General features: G+C 34.0%; 1 protein-coding gene across 1 annotated transcript in view; it reads right to left on the reverse strand.

Annotated features, from left to right (window-relative positions):
* Positions 1–21152, reverse strand: part of ELP4 (elongator acetyltransferase complex subunit 4) — a 145729-nt gene that overhangs the window by 113375 nt on the left and 11202 nt on the right. Inside the window, exons 3-4 of the mRNA XM_074149418.1 lie at positions 17910–18031; positions 5158–5289 (exon numbers count right to left, since the gene is read on the reverse strand). Coding sequence (XP_074005519.1) covers positions 5158–5289; positions 17910–18031 — 254 coding nt within the window. The remainder of the gene's footprint in view (positions 1–5157; positions 5290–17909; positions 18032–21152) is intronic.

Consider the following 21152-nt stretch of genomic DNA (forward strand, 5'->3'; position numbering starts at 1 on the left):
TCATATATATGATTGAAACCGAGAAATGTAAAAAACAACTGCTTTTGATTTCTTGAATTTTGAATAAGTAACAGGTTGAGAAGTACACAGACATTATACATAATAACCATGGTTTACTGTAACAAAGACATTTTTTTTATTAGCTCTCAATTTTGCCTATATAAAACATAATAAACCTCTCACATTTAATATATACCATAGCAGGAATTACACATTTTGAATATGTTTTGCTAGTAAATAAACAAGGAAATGAATGCACATTTTGGTTCCACATTAATGGAGTTCAGCATGCAAACTGCAACAATATTTGAATTATGCATGTAATGTTAAAAAAATCCCTAGATTGTTATAATATTCAGTATTCAAGTATGTAGTAGCTGTCTGCTACTGGACTTGAACAGTTTTTGCTCTTCATGTAACAATCCATTTTCTTCATCTTTTCTGCCCTTCCCATTAAAAAAACACCAACAAACCCACCCTGGAAAAAACAGTCAAGCAGAGTAAACCTCAGAGGAAAGTTAATTTCTTCCAGGGAAGGAAAACACTTGGCAAAGATGTAAACCACAATATATTTTTTAATGTACAAACTATAAAGGAGTAACAGATTACCAAAGCAGTATTAAAATTATCTTTAGGTTTTGGCACAAACGCCATTGTGCTCCTGATCAGATTATCTCTCATCAACTGTTTTGAGGAAAAGAAAGGTCTTTTAGAATAACCAAGCAAGTTTCGTAATACAAGTATCAATCAAACCCACAACATTTCTAACCGCTAAGACACTTGGACTGAGAAAGCCACTGGATCCCAGACTTTTAACAGTAGCTTTGCAGGTCAAATGAAAGATCATCTATTAGTTTATTTTGAGGACAACTACCCTAAGCCCGGACTGCATCTGAAGTGTGCATTGTACAATGTGGGAATGAGCTATAATACTTTAAAGTCATTTTTCTGTCTCCCAACTCCAGGACTTACTGCTAAGATGAATCTCCCAGAAAAGCCAAGAGCCACCTCACACATTGAATGATAAAATGACAAAATGATAAAGCATTAAAATAAAAGGAAATATCTCAACAGTTGTGAAAGAGAACAGGTAAGACAGAAAAAGTAAGAGCTGAAAATAAGTGAGATGTTGAAGACATATTCACACTGCAGAACAGAATGTCTTTTAAAGGTCATTCTGAAGAGAATGTTGGATTGGTAAATAAAATGAAATCCTATTTTGCTTGTACTTAAAAGCATCGAATTACTTTTGAAAAGTGACCAGAAATACCCCCAATAATTTCAAAAGTTTCTCAGTAGGTTCTGCAACAACTTGGAACATTCTATAAAAGGATTTTTCTTTTAAGTGGATAAAATGTATATATTGACCTGCTATCTCAAAGTTAAGCAGGGTGGGTGTGTGTACGCAATGAAAAATTTTTTTTGTTCCAAAAATTTTTTGGAACAACTTCTGCTCCAATTTCAACATTTAGGCTTGTTTACAGGAATGACAATAGGGATACCAAATTACTGCAATAATGGGATCCAAATAATTTTTGTGTGTCCAGCAACAAATTATTTAGTTCCAACTCCAATTACTACAGAAAGCTTGTGGTTTTCATAAACCTTGGTCTTAAAACCTTGGTCTTAACCTTGCTAATAAAATAAGTACTATAACAACAACGGGAAAGAATACAGACATGCCACACATGGCCATGTATTTATAGTTAGCTTTCTGAAAGCAACCACACTATGTATTTTCACAATTTTATTTCATGCTTCAGCTTACCAAAAATATATTAAACTCTTAAGATTAATTAGAATAATTTGATTTAGAGTAATTATTTTGAAAGTATTTGATTAATGGATGTTAGGTCTGGTCAGTTGTCAGAGAATATAAATATTGATAATAATACAATATCTTTCCTAGAAAAAACAATAGAATAACCAAACTAACCCCAAACTTTTCAGTAAAACAAATAATTAGTTTTTAATTAAAAAACCCACAAAATTGCTTGTGTATATATAGTCATAAGAAGATCAGTTTTACTCAAAAAAAGATAGAAAAGCACATTCTTTAAGTCAGTGTTCAAATTTATTTATCAGCACCCAATTTTTAAAGAAAGAAATCCAACAAAACATAACAACCTATAAGAATCTAAATATTTTTAATATAAAAATGTAACTTTATTTAAAACAAGGATTCTGAAAGCAATTTAAACAGGGGCTGTTCTTTGGCCTATAATCTATTCTTTATCCGGATTACAGATCAGAATGTTTTTACTGCAATCTCTGCCAGAGCTCATCTTTTTATTGTGTACTTCCAAGCCCCCTTAATGTTTTAGAAAGGCCTTGACTAACTGAACTTTGATCTGATGTCTTCATTGAGCAAAGCTCCAGGTTGCCCATTTCAGATGCAAATCCTTGCTGAGGCCCAATAGAGTTTAGTAAAGACAGCAAAAAAGAAGAAACAAGAAGTTTCCAGGATCCTCTTTGAGAATCCTGAGGCACATTGGTGTCCTTAATCCACCCTGCTGCATGGATTAAGGTAGGTGATAACCTCTCTTGATTCAAAAGAATAAGCACAGTGCCTACAAACTGGGTGGAGACTGGGATTTGGCTATAATAAAACACCATGCAATAAAAGCTCGGTCTATGTCAGAAGCCTATGAATAGGCCTCAATGTACTGCATTCCCAGGCTTAGCGGGGAAGCTTGCAAAAAGCCTACCTGAATCAAGTAAGCATGAATAATCTGCCTTAGCAGAGCGACCACGGAGAGTGCGAAGCAGAGACTTTCCAGTCCTCTTAAGTTTGATCTGATAAATTTATTAGTGGACTGGAGGCTCAAGCCTGTTCTTTCCTGAATTCCCGTTTTGCACAAGGAGAAATACACTAATTTGTCAGTGAGCAGAGCGTGCTTTTATGCTACCGTCTGCTGTTAATGTTTCTAATTGCAATACTAATGTGCTAGAAATCTCAGATTTAGGATGAATCAAGGCAGAAAATTGATTTCATGCTGTGACAGTTTATATATTGCCCCAAGAACATAAGCAGTTCATTCAAAAAAAAAAAAACCTCACCAAAAAACCCACACTGTCTTGGCATTGCAAAATAGGCTATCTATATACTATATCAAAAGTTTAAATGAAATTAACCTCTGATACAGATGAAGGTAACAAATTGGCAAAGGCACATCAAGCGCAACACAACCTGTTACTCTGACAGATTTCTTGCAAATCTTCTGTCTTTTTCTGCTGTACAAAGTATATATGTAAAGAGAAACCGTGATAGTTATGAAGAGCCGTAAATGAAATACCATGCATAAGAACGAAAATAAGTTACCTAGCTAGCCTGTGTCAGGTCTAATAAATGGGAAGGGAATATCTCAACTATTAACAAAAATAAAAACTAAATTAGGCATCAAAAATACCACAAAGACAGCCTTTAGTCAGCATCCTTACTTCATGTAAAGCCAGATATGGGATGGAAAAGTTTTCTGCTAACATATTTACAGTTCTAGTTAAAAACAAAGTTACCTCTTTCTCTCTTCCATACTTGAAGCTATTTGACAGCAGTTTTTGAAAATGTACTAGTTTATTAATTGAATCAGTTTGGAAAACATCCAGGGTGCTCCAAGGCGATATCAGTTTTTTCCTCAATGGAGTATATTCACCAATCAAATTAATTTAGCAGAGCACCAACATTTTATGATAACTGCATTATAAAATATTGAAAAATATCAATTTCAAAACTAATTTTTGATAATTAGAATACCTAGCAGAATTTTAGGTATAGATACCTTAAGAATCAGACTTTTATTTGTATTTTTTACTTCTTAAATAAAATTAACATATACATAATAAATACTGTACCTCAACTATTCAGAACGATCAGCATCCAATTCAGAAAGCGACAATGATAAAAATAGTAACACCCTCCAAAAGATTGACCATTTTATTGTATCTTTGATAATTATATTTCAATAATCAATGACAAGTAAATTATGTATTGGAGAGAAATATTACATCAGTGGGTGAAGTGATTACTCCTATGAAGTTACAGAGGATGAGTGCACACCTAACTGAATTATTTATATTTTTTCTTATTTTGTTAGAACATCAGCACACATTCGTTAATGACATACAATTGTTTCCGTATCAGCGTACAAGGAATTCTGCTAGATGCTAAACCAGACCAATTATTTAGGGGATGGTTCAGGGTGGCACAAGCAAGCTCCACAATAATAAAATTGATGAGATTGTATGATTACCCTGGAGGCTGTTTGATTTGGCATGTCACCATATATAAGTCTTTTCTGACACAACTATATAGCCATGTCTGTGCAATTTCACAGAAAACCAAACATGCCAAGCCTTGTAAGATCATTTTGTCACATTCCAATTATGTTTTTTAAGAATACAACTGAACTTACTAGGCAGTTATGACTACATCTAAACCAAAATTTACAAATGTAGGTTAAGGTGTATAGACAAAACAATTTTTTTATTCTGGATAGTCAAAAATGCTGTAATTTTACTAAAGGTTGATTGTACCATTGGGTTAAGTAAGAAAGTTACCAGCCACAGGAGATATAACATTCACAGAACACTAACAACTGTAAACTCTGAAAGACTGACCACTGGGTTTATTTCTTATGTTCTTCCCGCACGGTGATTAGTTTCTAGTGGCAGCGAAGCTGATATAATCTCAAGTGCTTACTTTAGTAGTTATGCACATGGATAAGCAGGTCAACAGCTTGCTTGACACAGTACTTTCACTACAGAGATCTAGTAAGTACTGTTGATTAAACCTACTTAAGTAATTTGTGTACAACTAAATTTGGACAAAGTTTGTAAGTGATCAAATTATTCAAACTTTCATAAAAAGCTGTCTCAATTTAAAAATACTCATTGAAAATCCCATGGTACTTCAATGATTTTTACTTTTAAATTATTATTGTGTGTATTAAGTTTTACAGTTTCTGCAAACTCTGAAATTCCCTTTCTCTCTGTATCACTAGTAAGCAAAAATATAGTGGTGTATGATAATTTACCCTCAGGAGGCAATCCTGTAACACTGTACATTAGCAGTTCTGTTGTCTAGATTCTACTAAAAAGCATTTGGTCTGCAAATTCATTTTGACTGTAAATGGAAAAAAGGTATGAAATACTGATTACCTCCATTGTCGGTAAATTTTGGTAGCGCCAGGCTATTTTCATAGAATCCTGAAATTCCTCAGACTTAACAGCTGGTGCTTCTTCTCCCAATTCATTTCTGTAGGTATCATCAAGCAAAGGGGCTGGAAGTTCCTAGAGGTGGACAGTGAAAGAATGTCAGTTATCTACAGGAGAAATGGCAGTTCAGATTTTTATCCCTTCCAAAAAAAAGTTAGCCAATACAGTTACCAATATAATGTACAGTTGTAAAATATGTAACAACTCTTGATTGAAATTACTGTTCTGGAAGACTGGGCCCTACTAATACTGAGCATGAAAAAACCCCATGTCGTTATTATGTGAAAAATCAATTATAGAAATATAAGAGACTGGAGAATGGAAATATCACATTTTATACCATATGTTACACAAACAACACATCTTGAGCAGCATTCATAATCCCTTTTTAAAAAAATCTCTCTTTAAAGTCTGATCTCCTAAACTATTCTATTTCTGAGAATACACAAGTTTACTGCATAGTGAATTTAAACATATTTGATAATACGTTCACTTTTCTTTGTTAGCTTCTGTAAATATTTTAAAAGTATTCAACAGACCACAATAGCCTACAGACACAGGCAGAAAATTACTGTAATCAGATGGTTTGAATTTTCTCTTCTGCTAACCATTAGGCCGATACCTACTAATGGCAGATACCTCATGAAAACAAACAAGGGAGCAAAAGGAAGGGGCAAATATTTAATCCTGGGATTTTTATAAGTCTCTAATGTAAACATTCTGGTTTAAAAAAAACAAAAAACCAACATTGCACACAGGTGGATTTAATTGTTCTATGAAGACAGAACTGCAGCTTTGACTTAGACCTAGATTAGGAACAATGTTTTATTACAAACTTTCTGCTATTTTTGTTGCATTGCTGAAGAAGTAAACAGTACTGGGTGGATATCAAGCACAGCATCCAGAATTTATGCAATGGGCTTCTACATCTACTAGAGGAATGAAGTGCAACCAAGTTTTCTGACCCAAATAACAACATGTGTTATTTTTGTTTCTTTGGTGTAAATTAACATAATATGTAAAATGATTGACAAAATTGAGAACAAAAGGTTCTAATCTCAGGACAGTTGTTTCTGTCTCTCTTTCATTGGTTAAGTACACCCTCTGAGATAAAAAGTTTTCGTAGCTTCCATTACCTTTTAAGTAGTTACTCCAATGAAGTTACAGAAATGGAAAAACTGTATTTATCTGTTTCAGTAGCTATGGAGAAGATGCAAGCCACACCTCTGAGTGAATAATTTTTTTTTACTTTATTTTTTGCAAATGAACTGCAAAAGCCTGGTAAAGGCTCTTCATGAGAATGGTTATGTAGAGAGTTAAATATTCAAATTTCTTAACAGCTTGTTTAAAAGATACACTTGTATACAATAAAGCCATTTTACTATGGTTGTGAAAATTAAGCTTTATGGGTAAGAAAGCTACACAAAGATTATAATTTTAGGTTAGGCCTTACAGCTTTCACTAAATTTACATATTTATAACAGACGTTTCAGTAAAAAAAACTGAAATTTACTTTTGACAAAGTTCTCTTATATCTACCCAGAAAGACAAAAGCAAAGAGAAAGATTTCTGACAAATAGGAGAAAATAAAAACAGAACACTGTAATGAAAGGTTCTAAGAAAGCATAAATCCAAACATGAGCTGACAAGCAAGCCAATGCATTTCACAATTTCACATATATACAGATACAAATTATTTGCATTTACTTCTAAGAGCATTATATAAAGGATTATTTTTAAAAAAGAAGACATTATTTTGAATTTCTAATTTTATAACTCGGATATCCACAATAAAGATTTAATTAAATCTTATTTTCCAATTAAGGTGCTATTTTGAAAACAAATTACTGACCAGTTAAAACTATTATGCAGATATTATTTCCTAATACAGTTATTCATAGATTTAAGACGGCTAAGGCACAAAGGTCTTTCTGTTTCAATGAAGAGCTTCTGACGGGATCATCTCAAAATATTGCTCAATTATAGTAATTAAAAAAAATAAATAAAATTAACCTTAATTTAAAAAGTGAGCTCTGTAAAGGAATAATTCTGCAGGCTAAAACAGTATTTCCAGATATCTCTTCCTTTCACTCACCAAGATCAACTGGCTCCCAGGTACTACCTGCAACATTTTATAGTGTTTTTTCTGAAAATAACTGCCAGCCACAGTTTGGAAGAGATCACGAAATCCTGCCTAAGTATTTAATCAAACTCCCTTATCTTGCCCCTGTTTCAGATCCTACCACCGCTATAACCAGTTGCCACCTCATCCTCCTGTAGTACCACTGGGCAGCTATCACATCATCTGTTAAACCAAAATCCAGGAAATGGCATATTTTACCATTCACCTTTACTGTAAGTAAAGAAAAACAGCACTGATATCTTTCTCCTCTAAAATCACTGCAAATCCCTGTCACTTATACAACTGGCTCATTGTTACTATATAATAATTGACAAAGCCAATCACGTCCTTGAGACAGGGACATTTAGCTATGTACACTTGCTTTTATATAATCACACATAATGTATGTTTTACACAGAGACTGTATTTTACACTAAAATAAAACAGAGGTCAAGACAATAAGGGGTGAGATGTTCTCCAAATATTACTGATAAAGTACAAGACACTTCAGTACTCTCACGTAACACTGAAAAAAGTTCCTGCCTTGCAGTCAAAAACAGAACAAAACCTTCTTACATGGCACTATGTGGAAGGGAAACGTTATAAACACGAGCTGTTGACACCCGAGAAGCTCAGTCCAAAACAATCAGAGACAGACACACTATCAGTGCAACCCAATTAGGCACTGTGGTATGCCTTAACTGTTGCTAAGAGTGAAGCAGATTAAGAGATCAAGGAAAAATGGTTTCACCTGAAGCTGATAAAAGATTTTGGCTGCCAGAGCTAAAAATCTAAGTATCCATCTGAAATAGCCTTTTTTTGCCAATATAGTTTATTTTTAACTTCTGACAAAATAGATTTTACTCTGGCATAATAAAAAACTTCTAACATTATAAAACGATTGTTTAAACATAACTACAGTCACACAAAGCAACATGAGAAAATCCATGACTATGGCAGTCAGCATATGCATCAGCTCAGGTCTGGTTTATGCTGTCTTGTCCCATGCTGCCCCACAGAAGGAACCAGGAGCACTCAAAGAACTCTCTCATGCCAAGAGCAACTCTTATTTCCTCAGTTGCTTTTCCAAAATGCATTTACCTACCATGCCTCGCTGAAGAATATGTCTCTTAGATACACCATGTTCTTATCCTTATGCAAGAAACGCGTTCACAAGATGCACTGAGGCTTAGGACATTTCTGGGGCTACCAGGTCTCATTTCCTATTCCAACAAACACTTTGCTCTAAAGCAAAGGTATCCCGAATCATATTCTTGTATGTGGTGGTTGTGAACTTTAGTAGGCTTCGTACATAATGCAGCTGCAATTTGGACAAGGTAGTCTATCTTTGGAGCTGACCGGAATTTTGACGACCAATTTCTCGAGCTCCACCTGGTATGTTACCTTGGTAAAATACATTCCAAGATGTTGTACTTAAGCACAAATAGGAAAAAAAAAATCAATCTATTCCTGTATCTGTAATTTGAACACATTTTAGATAAAGATTAATGAACAGAACTAATAAAGATTGTTTCCCTCCAGATTTGCATCCTAACTTTATCACTATTACCCCAGCTTCTGCTTACCCTTGTTTTCCTCCCATTTTCATTAAATTGGATGGAAGAGAGGCAAAACGTGATTGCTGTTTGAAGGTATGTCTCTGATGACTAGAAGCCAACATGCATGTGTACATTAACCTGCTAAAAGACTAAACAGAATGCAGAGGTGACTGCTAACATTGGTTTTCCTTAGGATGTACTAATTCATATATCCCAAACCATGATTTTCAAAATTCTTTCAACTAGATCTTCGTATAACCACATTTGGAAAGGGAGAGAGCTTAAAACTGGTTAGTAGGCTTGGGACTGGGAGAATTACAGACACACAACACAGTTGCATAAAACTGCTTCCTGGGCAATACTGAAAATAGTGAAATTGAAATGATCCAAATGTTTCTTTTTATCTTCACATCCTCTTTTTATCTTCATGATAACTAGAACTGGAATAAAAGGCTCTCCTCTCTTCTGACACTGCAAATGAAATGCTATTCTTTGTTTCATGAAAAAAGCTCTTTCCGTACCTGACCATGCCTGGGTGTTACAGAGCACCTAAGTGAGAAAAAGCGTCCAGTTGTCATAACATAGGTATATTCTCAAAGATAAAGGCTGGCTGGTTGGATGTATACTTCACAACTCTTCAGTGTCATGAAAGGTTTCATTACTGTCAAAGAACTACAAAGCATTCATCAGTTCTCAAATTGTTCTTAAAAAGAAAAGGAAAAACAAGAGAGTTAAGGAAAGGATGAAGCAGACAGCAGCAAAACCAGCCCTCTGGTTTTGCAGGTTTCTTCTGCACAGCTGTACAAAAAATGAACTGAAAACTCTGCAGCAGAAGACATACGGGGAGTGGCGGAGGGCATGGTTTCTATGAGTGACATTTAAAGATCGCTAAGCCTGGGCTTCTCCTCAAAATATCTGTGTGGGGGAGATTGAAGAGCAGGGGTTTAGCACAACTCCCTTTCTCCCAGATTCATTACAAATTGAGAAACAAAGACATTTGTTTCTAGCAGTCCTATTAAATAATTAAATGTTTGAGAACTGTACTTCTCTATCTTATATAAAAAGCACTTAAATTCTGCTGAAATTAACAGAATCTTAAAAGTATTTAGGGATTGTGAGCCCATTTAGGCTTAAATAAATTTATATTCTTAGAATCAAAATCAGAATTTCAGAAGAATATAAGATTATTAAAATGTTTAAAAGTTACTTCAATAATTTCATCCAGAATTTGGAAATAAAAGTGTTATTTAAACAAAAGACTAAGAAAAGGAAAGTTGATCTATCAGCCCGTAATATCTCTATTTAACCTATTTCTGCTTAAAAATATCTCAGCTCCCACATCATATAACTTTCAAAGGCTTTGGGACTGACAATTTTGTGGCATCAGTATGTCAACTCCTGAGAACTGTTACATTCTCCCAGGCTAAAAAAAGGCAAATCTCTCATAAGGTACATAAAAAAACCAAAACATGTATCAGTGCATTAGTTAAAACCAAAAAAAAGAAAATATGCATCATTTCTTGGGGTCAACTAAAATACAAGTCTTTGCTATGCAGCATGAATACACAAAAAGGCAGACAAGTGCTAAAGTTATTAAGTGTGGTTTCGTTGGGGCATTCATCTGTCTAGAGTGAGATGTAGGAGGACGGGAAAAAGAGAGAAGGAAGTTTGTTGCTATGTCTTAAAATAAAAAAGTAAGTTCAGGAAAAAAACAGTTTTCTAACGTGCCAATACTAAATGACAAGGCAATTAAAATAATTTTGCTTCCTACAAACCAAGCTTATGAAGGTTACCAAGCTTATTTCATGTTTTATTGCAAGCATGAAATAATTTATTTCATTAATAAATCTTTTATCTTTGCAATAAAAAGATGTACAACGCATATCTGCTAGCAGTCCAGGTCCTTCTGTGTTTGCTGCCACATTACTTTGCTTGCCTTGTTTTGGCAGATGCACGAAGCAAAATCAGATTCTAACAGTTTGACCTCTCTCACTTCTTATGTTCTCTAGGGGATAATAAAATCCAAGATACAATCCCACAGCAGTTAATGAAGCTTAACCTCACACCCTCTTAATTACCAATGCATTACACCAACTATAGGCATCATACTCCTCTCTAAGCTATTTTACAATGCTAAAGAAGTACTACTGTGCTATTATTTAGCAGCATAATCCAAGCTGTATGTGAAATCCCTCTTATATAAAATCCTTTGATCCTTACAGGTTTCAATAACTGTATAATTAATAGTACTTAAGAATTTAAAACATTATCTATTTATGTATCAGTAAATATGTTGTTCAAATGGTTTTATGCAACTATTTTGCAATGCAGTATTGTCACAGGTATGACTAAAGATGTGAAATAAAAAAATATTAGAGAGAGTACGATTCGCTGTTGATCTCTAATTGCAGTGATATCTAAATAGTTTAAACTCACATGAATTTAAGGCTCTTTTTCATTATGTTAATTTTTAGTATTTAAAGGACACCAGATGGTAAGTCAGGAAGGGTAAATATTTTCTTTTCAATAATGTATTATATAAATGTCAGTTTAAAGGGCCCTACTCCCAAAAGGGGGGAGGATTCTATTTTGATTGTAAACACTTGTGAAGACAAGGTCTATTGTTAAAGAACACAAATGACTGGATACAGAATTTTTCTCCTTTCAGTGGCCCTTGTACAACAATTTATATTCATCTCCAGGTAAGGCTGTTCTACGGAAATTTTTCTTTGACATTCAAAAGGACCAAATGGATGTCAACCCAGGATAAATAAGAATTGTGTGAAGAGAAAAAGGGAAGTAATATTCCTCTGTTTTATGAAATAAAAAAAGGTTAATTGAAAGTACTCTAAGGGGTAATTTATTTTTTTTTAACCTGTGAGAATATATTCTCTACTTCACATACACAGAAGTATACCCTACAGTCAAGTGATACTACTCTTTGCTGTAGCTTCCTCACACAAGATTGAAACCCAGGAATGCATACAAGACGATTAGATGATTGGGGTTTTTTAATTTCATCTTTTTCTGAATCACTTAATGAATGAGTAAATAGTAATGAATAAGTAAAAGATTAATACATAAAAAAAAGAGAACAACATACTAAAAAAAGAAATGTGAAGAACCTAAATAAAATTCTGTAAACTCTGCTGCAGTGTATAATGCACTGGCCTAAACAGCTTTAATAATAACAACATTATTCATGAACACCTTTAGAGAAATGCACTGTAAGCAACAGTTCACTAATTGAGCAAATCAATTCTACAAAAATTACTAACTAGATTTGTAAAATAGTTGTTTGTGAACATTGAAGCCTGAACATTTGTTTTTTTTAAGCTACTACTTTTATGATACATTTAACAGGGTAAGTAATAAAAACAAACAATTTCATAACTAAGATCATGAAAGAAAATATCGTTATAAACCTCCAAGGATTGGTAGATAGAACACCTGAAATTTAATCCAAACATTTATTTCCTCTGGCTCTGGAAAATCTTTTTATTAGATTGGTCTGAACTTTTGACAAAGACTAAGCTTTACACTTTAGAGAGTTCCCAGCGTGGGTACTGCTTAAAAGGATTTAATTCTTTTTAAACAGAAGTGATTATTTTTTTCCAGCATCCTCTTTCACACCCATACAACTTCTCTGTCAAGTTTATAACACAATTTTGTAATGGAGAAAATTATATTACAATAAAAATATTTTCATTTTAATACGAAAAAAATGTAAAATAGATAGTCCATTTACCCAACATGCAAGCAAGAAAAGTAAGCAGATAAGCAAGAGCTATGTAATAAAGAAATTAGATTTTTCAAAGGAACTTTCAAACTCTGAGACAGCTGCCAGGGTTAGGTTCAACCTTAGTCTTTTTGCCACAAGGCTATCTTTACTTCAGAAAGAGAGATAAAAGGCGGTAGGAAAGTTCAGTAGTGCTGTAATTGGATTTCTGTGTATTAAGTGATAACATTTAACAGTATGCAGCAGCTGAATCACTTTACAAGCTCATGGATTTTGCAAATACAATTGGGAAAAAAAGAGTAATAGGAATATAGACCTGCTTGCATATATATTTTTACCTTTCAACTTGTTATGCTTTTAATTTCTTCATGTAGAATCTAAAAATGTCAGATTTTAACAGACATTAAGACAGAAAAAATACTTCTTACATTCATACACAGCTTCCTTCATGCCACCAGATAGCGAAGAGACAGGAAGGAGTTAGAATAGCACTCTTTGAGAATGGAAGCTTAGAAAGCCCTGGTCACCAGCCTTCATAATTTCTTCCACATTTGCATTCTTCCTTTTGACAAAACAATGTTTTAGAGCCATATCTATGAGGGAAAAATGTAAGCATCGTGGCTGAACGTACTTTGCTGCAATAAAAAAGTCCATGTGGACAGCTGTGCTTTCTTTCCAGAGATTGTTTGCATACATAGTAATACAACACTGAAGCTCAGTGGGTTGTTTATTGTTGTTTAAATACCCCTGGAAATAACAAAAGAACATTTAAAAAAGAACATCTAGCAGATTCTTTCATTCTTTGCATTCATCTTTTCATTGGGAAAAGAGTAAGTGTGCACTTCTGTTCTTCAAGTCTGCTCAGTATAACCAGCTGCTTGGAGGTGGAATCTTTTCAGTCTTCTCCAAATGCCATGCTTAAGCAAAATGCCATATTTAAAATATACTTTTACTTTTATTTTAGAGATCTTCTCAGCTTGGGAGGAATTTTTAAAAAACTTGTTCCTGGAGGTTTTTTGATCTTGTCCCTATTGATTTTTAATAAACCATTATACTTCTCAACCTGCACCTTCCAGTTTCCTCACCAAGTGATGCTGCATTTTCCCTTTCACTGTGGTTCCCTAGACCACTGGCATGGTTTCTCCTGACTGACTTGACTTCAGGACACGTCCAGCAAGCACAGTGAAGCTGCGTATCTGATACACGGGCGCACTAAGGGCTTTACTACTCAAGAGAATCTTCTCTGTAGTTCTCCAGAGAGCAAACTGTTTGCACATTGGTCATTTTCAAACCTGGAAGTACAATGCCATCAGATGTACAAGATAAATATCACTTCATGCCTAAGTATGATAAGCCCCAAAGGACCTGATTGGGGGTAGAATTTTGGGGAATGCATTTCCTTCTAAGAAGGCTATCCTCTACAGCAGAGGTAGGAAAAGCACCTCCACCATAAGCAGCAGGCTCATAGATTATAGTAAAGGGAGGTATTTTTTTTAAGGATGTGCTCTTTATCCTCTCTTCTTGTAAGAGAACCTCCAAAAGGCAATCTCAACAGAGTCCAGAAGTACCCTGTAATAAAATTCCAGCTTGAAAACAGAAATTCTATAAAAATGCAGTAATCACACAAAGCATTCTTCAACTTTTCCACAGGAGATGAACAGATGCAGACCTAGAAAGCAGTTCTGGACCTCCCACTCTTCCACATCAGGTTTTCAGGTTCCCAATAGAATGGTCATAGAGGTAACACTGGGCAGGGTCCCACAGGGAAATTGTTGGATTTCTGTTTCCCAGCACGTATAATGACCAGTAAGTCTTCCTCTTGAGACAAATTTTGGACAGGTTCCATGGTAGAAGCAACTTAACAGAGAGCAGTCTTTTTTGTTAAGATGAGCTCATAATTGGCAAGTATAATCCAATCTTCTCTCACTAACCTTGTGAGAATCAGTTCCCCCCCAAGGTCTAGATAAAATAAGTAGTCAGGAAAAAAGGCAAAGAAATACCAATATAGGCTGTTTAGGCAGTTCTAGAATTTTAGTGCCCAATCTGAAGTAGGAAAAGTGCAAAATACAAAAATGCAGCCACCGCAGTTAATAGATTCTTTTTTTTTTTTTTTGGTTAGGACTGGAACCATACTTTCACACTAACAAGGAGAATGGGAATAAAGAACTAAGATGCTTAATAGTTACTGTATTTTTATGGCTTCCATAACAAGCTGGCATTAACTTTAGAGTGCTGAATTAAAAAAAAAACAGCCACTAAATACAGTAAAGTTAAGGAAATAGATACAAGGGAAAAAAAACCCATCTAGTTTATTATTTTCTCTTTGTTTTTAAGATTGAGCCCTTTAATTTGTAGTCAAAACTTAATAAGGTATGGTACTGAAAACAGAATGTTAAGGTATAACGTTTCCTTCAGTTTTTTTATTATTGAATTAGTTTTCCATTTACCAATGCAATCAGTTTTACTTTATGGTCGAACTCAGAAGTATACCATACTATTTCTCATATTATATACTATTCCCAGTATTTATGCCCTAATAGTAAAAAGTCACCTTTTGTTAAAGAATATAGATTGAACAGAAATGTTCTCAAATGTTTAAAATACTTTCTAAAAAACAGCATGTATATAGTTCTGTAGGTTTTACCAGAGGTGTGTAATTTTTCAGCATTACGTCTTAATGCCAATTTCCTGGAGGAGCTTTGACTACAAAAGGCATGAATATGTTTTCAAAGGATGATGGATAAATTGGTGGGTGGTAATATAATATATCTTAGGCAGCTGATCAGGGCTTTTTATCCTCTGCTTGTCTTTTAGTTATACACAATTTCAAGATAATTATGGTCTATAAGAATGTCTTTTCCCCTTCCTACTACTAGCAATATTTGTCTTGGTTATAGGTTCAAGAAACATCATAAAATTAGAATAGGGCAATTATGGCATCTCAGCAGAGAACTGAATGTATAAATAGACTGACCACACAATATGGACATAAGGAACTGCCTTTATGTAGAACATCAGTTAATTAGAATACTAGCTATAGAATATATTGAATTCATACCTGAATTTTATAAAATAAAAACCAAGCATAAAATGTGTAATTCAGGTTGATCTGTACCATATCTATGCTGCTTTTCCAGTAAAGAATACAGTCCGATCAGATACTGAAAATAAATTAATTAATTACTAATCTCATTAAATAAAATGCAATGTTATCCAACAGTCAGGCATGTTATATTAAAATCCAGACTTGGTGGAGACATCCAAATCCGACACAGCTCATTTTTGTGACAGGAGAGGACTTCTTGAAGAACGTGAAGGTCGTCTCTTTTAAAAGCCAAGTGAGGCAGTCATAGGGAAAAGTCCTCTACTTGTATGATTTTGAGACCTAACCATGGCCAATGCCAGTCTTAGATTGACGTTTCCAGGTGAGGTAATAAAGTTTTTTAGGTAACATATATTAGCATTTCAAGAAGTGCCTAAGGCTGTGAAGTGTGAAAGTACGTAATTTTCTAGATTGATGCCTACCATATTACAGGGTTACTCCACTGAAGCAATTTCAAGACAGCAATGCAAATCAGAGAAATCAACTCTACTATGCCTTGTCCGTTAAGCAAAGGAAGCATTGAATAGTCAAGGTGAGAGTAGAAAACCATAGACAAGAGTACTGTTGGATACATAAACAAGCAAATGGAGGAAGAAAAGCCAAAATTATGTTTTCCTCAACTTTCCTGTAGTAATATTGTCCATCCCTTTACAATCTCTTATTAGTAACACCACTATGGAGTTACAACTGAGGAATGCAGTATTATTACCTGGTGTCTACCCCTGAAAAGTAAGAGGGGAAAAAATATACCAAATCAGACAACATAGCTCAATAAGTCATATCGAACTACCTGAACAGAAACTCAAACTGTTACAAGAATAGATTTATGTAACGTCTGTTGATTAACTTGCAAAAGGATAAAAGAACAGGAGCTAGGAAAAATAGGACATGCTATGAACAATTGCTTCAAAGGTGAATGAAAGAAGAATAAAATGTATGTTAGCTACTCCATTTTAAGAAATGTTAATGCAATACAATATAACTTGAATAATTTAATTTTGATGAGAACCACAACAATCATGTATTGTACAGTTAGAGAGTCAATGATTTGATTATCAGTTATTTAAAAACAAATATTATTAAAAAATATAGCACGTTCTTATGTAATTCATACTTCACAATGAAATTATAACCCATTTGTTTAGGCTATATTTTAAACATAAGAACAAATAATAAATATTTCACCTCTAAATGAACCATCTTTAAGTTCAAGATCATAAAAAAAATTATTAGATTTTTCACAACCACAATCATATAATTTCATTAAGAACATCCTTTTTCCCGAATTCTGAAGATAATATTGAACAGATAAGGCACAGAATCTACCATCACTAGGTAAGAAAAAAAAAAAAAAAGAAAAGTAACCATTTTGTCCAGAAATAGTCTCTGAAGACTCTTAAGGAAATAGCCAGACTTCACTTGATGCAGAAGTAATCAGTAAATTGTATGTTACTTCTGATATTAGAAAAAAGAAGCCTTAGGAAGACATAAAATATTTAATGAAATTTTGTGAGATTATCCTCACACTTCAGCATTTTTTGCAGTGTTGATCAGGCTTTTTACCTTATATAATTTCCTTATAATGGAAACTATCAGTGTTTGATTAGGAGCTCACTGAAGTCTGAAAGTAACTTTTCTATATGACCTGATCCAAAGCTGACCATGTTTCCTGGTAGAACAAAGACAGTCAGAATGAAAAATACATGTAAAGGAAGTTGTAAAAATGTTAAATGATACTCTCTTCCATAGGAGACCACAACAAATATCTACACAAATTTTACAGTTTCATTGTACACCTTAATACATTGGAAGCAGCTTAACTACTCTTTCCGATGGGCAGATGGAAACTGTAAACAGTTGGGTTTATTCAAACCATTCAACTAAGCCAGGTAGCCTGTCTTGGTTTTGTCCATAAACAAAATAAAGGATAAGTAGGCTCCTAGCCTGATTAGGCCTTGGGAGGACCTTACTCCATTGTCCGTAGATGGAGGTTAGTGAGCTAAATTTAATACCCAAATCTGGCTAGTGCAAATACTACTGGACTTCTCAACACATTCTTATGAATCACCAAGGTAATTAATTTCTTACTACACAATATATACACTTTAAAATGTATTTAAATTCATTAAGAGATTACAGCTTTACTTGTCAAAAGCTATGAGTCTTCGTTACCTTTAAGATGTTGTCAGGATGCTCTTTAGCAGAAGCAACAAACAAGTCATGTCCACAGACAACTCCCTCTGCCAGAAAATACTTGAACAACAAATTGGAGTAAAGACCGTATTTATCTTCCTCTGTGAAAACAAGAATGGTTTGATTTTTTTCTTATTTGTTAGATAAATCACCCACCTCTATTTTCACAACACTATAAAAGCCCTCTTGTGGTCTACCTCCTAGAGTATATAATGTACAACAGAAATAATAAGTAAAATATGATTCCAAAGCATTAAAAGTAATGCTTGCAAACATTGTATTCCTAATTTTTCAAGCCAGAGAAATAGTTCTCAATCATGTATTTGATTCTAAGATATTGATGGGATACAGCAATAGTGCTGTCTTTTGAAAAGCGTCCTTCACCAGCTAGAAGAAATAGCCCATTATACCTTTTTTTATCTCGTTGATGCTGAGCAGGGAAAACTCTACGAATTCAGGCTGAAAAGGGTATGGAACACACATTACAATCTAAATGACATGACTTTCCTAAATGTCCTCTGTATACTGGTATATCTTTTCATTTGGTTTATAGAGTTTTGCTTGAAATAGAAACAGTTCAGCTGACGACTTCCACTAGGCTTCAAAATGTGCCCAAGAAACTTAAAATTCAAAAGCAGAGAAAGCTCCCTGCATCTTACTGGTGGGGACAGTGTCTTTTGAGGATAAGACAAAACCTCTGTGTCGTGCTTTTTTCTTGCAGGACCTGACAACAGAGGAGAGTTGGGAGGTTACCATACCCACTGAAGTACAGAGGACAGACTGTGAAAGGGAAGAGGTCCAATGAGAACGTGCACTCCCAGGATGCTTTTAAAGATGTAATTATATTTGGCATACTAAAGCTATATAAAGGTATCATATTGCATCTGCATTTATTTAAAAACTGTGATGACTACAAAAATAGACAAAAAAATAGACATATTGAAAAAACAGACAATTTGCAATGCCATTTTTTTGAAAGCTATCCAGAGCAAAGTTATGAACATATTCAAAAGACACATGAACTTACAGTTTAAGAAGTGACAATACTTGTTAACAGATATTGTGAATATTAGCCTACTGAAACAAAAACAGAAACTCCCACTGACTTCAGAAAGGCTAATATTTCCTTCAGCTTCTTTGTTATAAGTATCAGAAATTACCAGAATTAAAAAGTCCTAATGAGCTTTATAGCATTAAAACTTATCATAACTCAAAACTATGGGGGAAGTGAATGAGTAATAACAATTGAAATTTGAACCATCTCTGATTTTCTTTATTTTTAGGAAGTATAAAGAATAGCCATGTTAAGGCTAGCAAAAAGAATTCTTAACAATACAAGTACCCAATTAATTGTCCGGTTAAATTTTAGATCATACCCTTTGGAGCAACATATTTCTGACGTTTCTTTAGAAAGATAACTGAAATATTTTGTTTGGGAGAAAAATAAATGCAGCAGTGCAAGATTTCACTTTTTCATCTGTTAATCTGGCTGCTGGAAGACAATACACAGCAATGTTGTGGCAAAAAAATAGAGAGGTTTTCTTTATACAGAGCCAACAAGACCCTTAATCCATTCTTTGTGTGACTTGGAAACAATTTCCTCCCTCTTATGAATCACATATGAAAATATTAAAAGAAAAACCACAAAACCAATAACAAAGGCTGAAAATAAGCAAGTTGTCATTCATATCTAACTTGTAAAACATAATAAAGAAGGAAAACAAAAAGAATATAACTTTGTTATGTACCAGAATAGTATGTTTTGGAGCTTAAGAGTCAAAAAGAACCAATGAGGGAGACAATTTTGTCAGACCTCCCTCACTTTGAAAAAAAGAAGAAAAGGAACAGTAGTTGGGTGCTCTGGAAGGATCCTCAGCTGGAACATTTACGTCATCCTTGGTCAATCAAAAATCTTGATTTCTTATTTTTTATCTACAGGTTAAAGTTCACCTTCTTCACCATTTGAGGCACAGAAACACTGAGTTGTATTGCATATGGACAGGCCTTAACTGATATTTAGTGGAGTATAAGCCAATTTAGTCCAAGTATTTTATTGTTTGTGTATGTGCATGCAACTATACAGACAGACTTTCTGGATCATCATTTTTGATATTAATTATTCATTAGACAGTAAACAACATGCTCAATTCTGTGCCGAACATAACATGGAAACTCCATAAAGCATGGATAAATACAAGAAATCATACTGTGTGATGACGATTATTTAGCTAAAGTAAGAGGAAATAAGGCTGTAGTAGATACGAAGAATTTTTACTCAAATTTCATTTGAAATGCTGAAATATTAAAACAAACTATAGAAGTGAAGCAATGGGGAACAGGGATATAAACCCTTTGACTGACCTATCCAAGATTGTGATTCATTTTGTTAAGTGATAAGACTTATTTGTAATATAACGGGACTAAACAGGTTCTTACACTGCCATACCCTCCCCAAACATATTTTGCAAAGCAAGAAGGAATTTTCAATTTAACAAATTAAAAATATTTACATTCAGTGTAAGGACACATCATTCTAGCACTAGCCTTTCCTTTAGTCTTCTTACATTGATTTTCATAACAGTAAACTTACAGTTAAAATAGGAAATGAACTATAGGAGAGGGATCTAAATATAAAACACCTCAGTCTGCTACAGTACTCTAAGGATTAAATGTGTCTCAGAAAGCCTTTACAAACAGTGCATCTTGAATTGTTAAAGTCAATGCATCTGTAAGAATCCCTCAGTTCTTCAATTTGTCACATAGAGGATGGCTTTTTATTGATTCATTTCTAGGTCACTAAACTTTTGTGGTATTCAAAAGATCTAAAGTGCACCCATATGGGGCTTTTCTGATAGCATCCATTGTACCCTGGCTTCAATAGTTACATTACTATTCAAAGCTATAGGAGTACAGCTTTCTTCTTGTAAATAAACAAACAAATAATTTAGCACAGGTACTTCAGTAGCTCACCAATTACTTTCATAGATAAATTAAATGAAATACTTTGAAGTATATTTGTTTTCTGATAATGCTTGGACTTACTACGTTGATGGCTAGGATAAATTCTCAACTGTTATTTTTATTTTTCCAAATTACATCCACATCCAAAAGAACTACCTCCATTCTATATGTGTAGGAACTAATACTTAAGTGCATTTTAATCAGCCAAGATACTTAAGACAAGCTTGGCCCATATCTTTATTCTTAGCCTCTATAGTAAAG

Source organism: Numenius arquata, chromosome 6, assembly GCF_964106895.1.
Source record: "Numenius arquata chromosome 6, bNumArq3.hap1.1, whole genome shotgun sequence".
Classification (NCBI taxonomy): Eukaryota; Metazoa; Chordata; class Aves; order Charadriiformes; family Scolopacidae; genus Numenius; species Numenius arquata.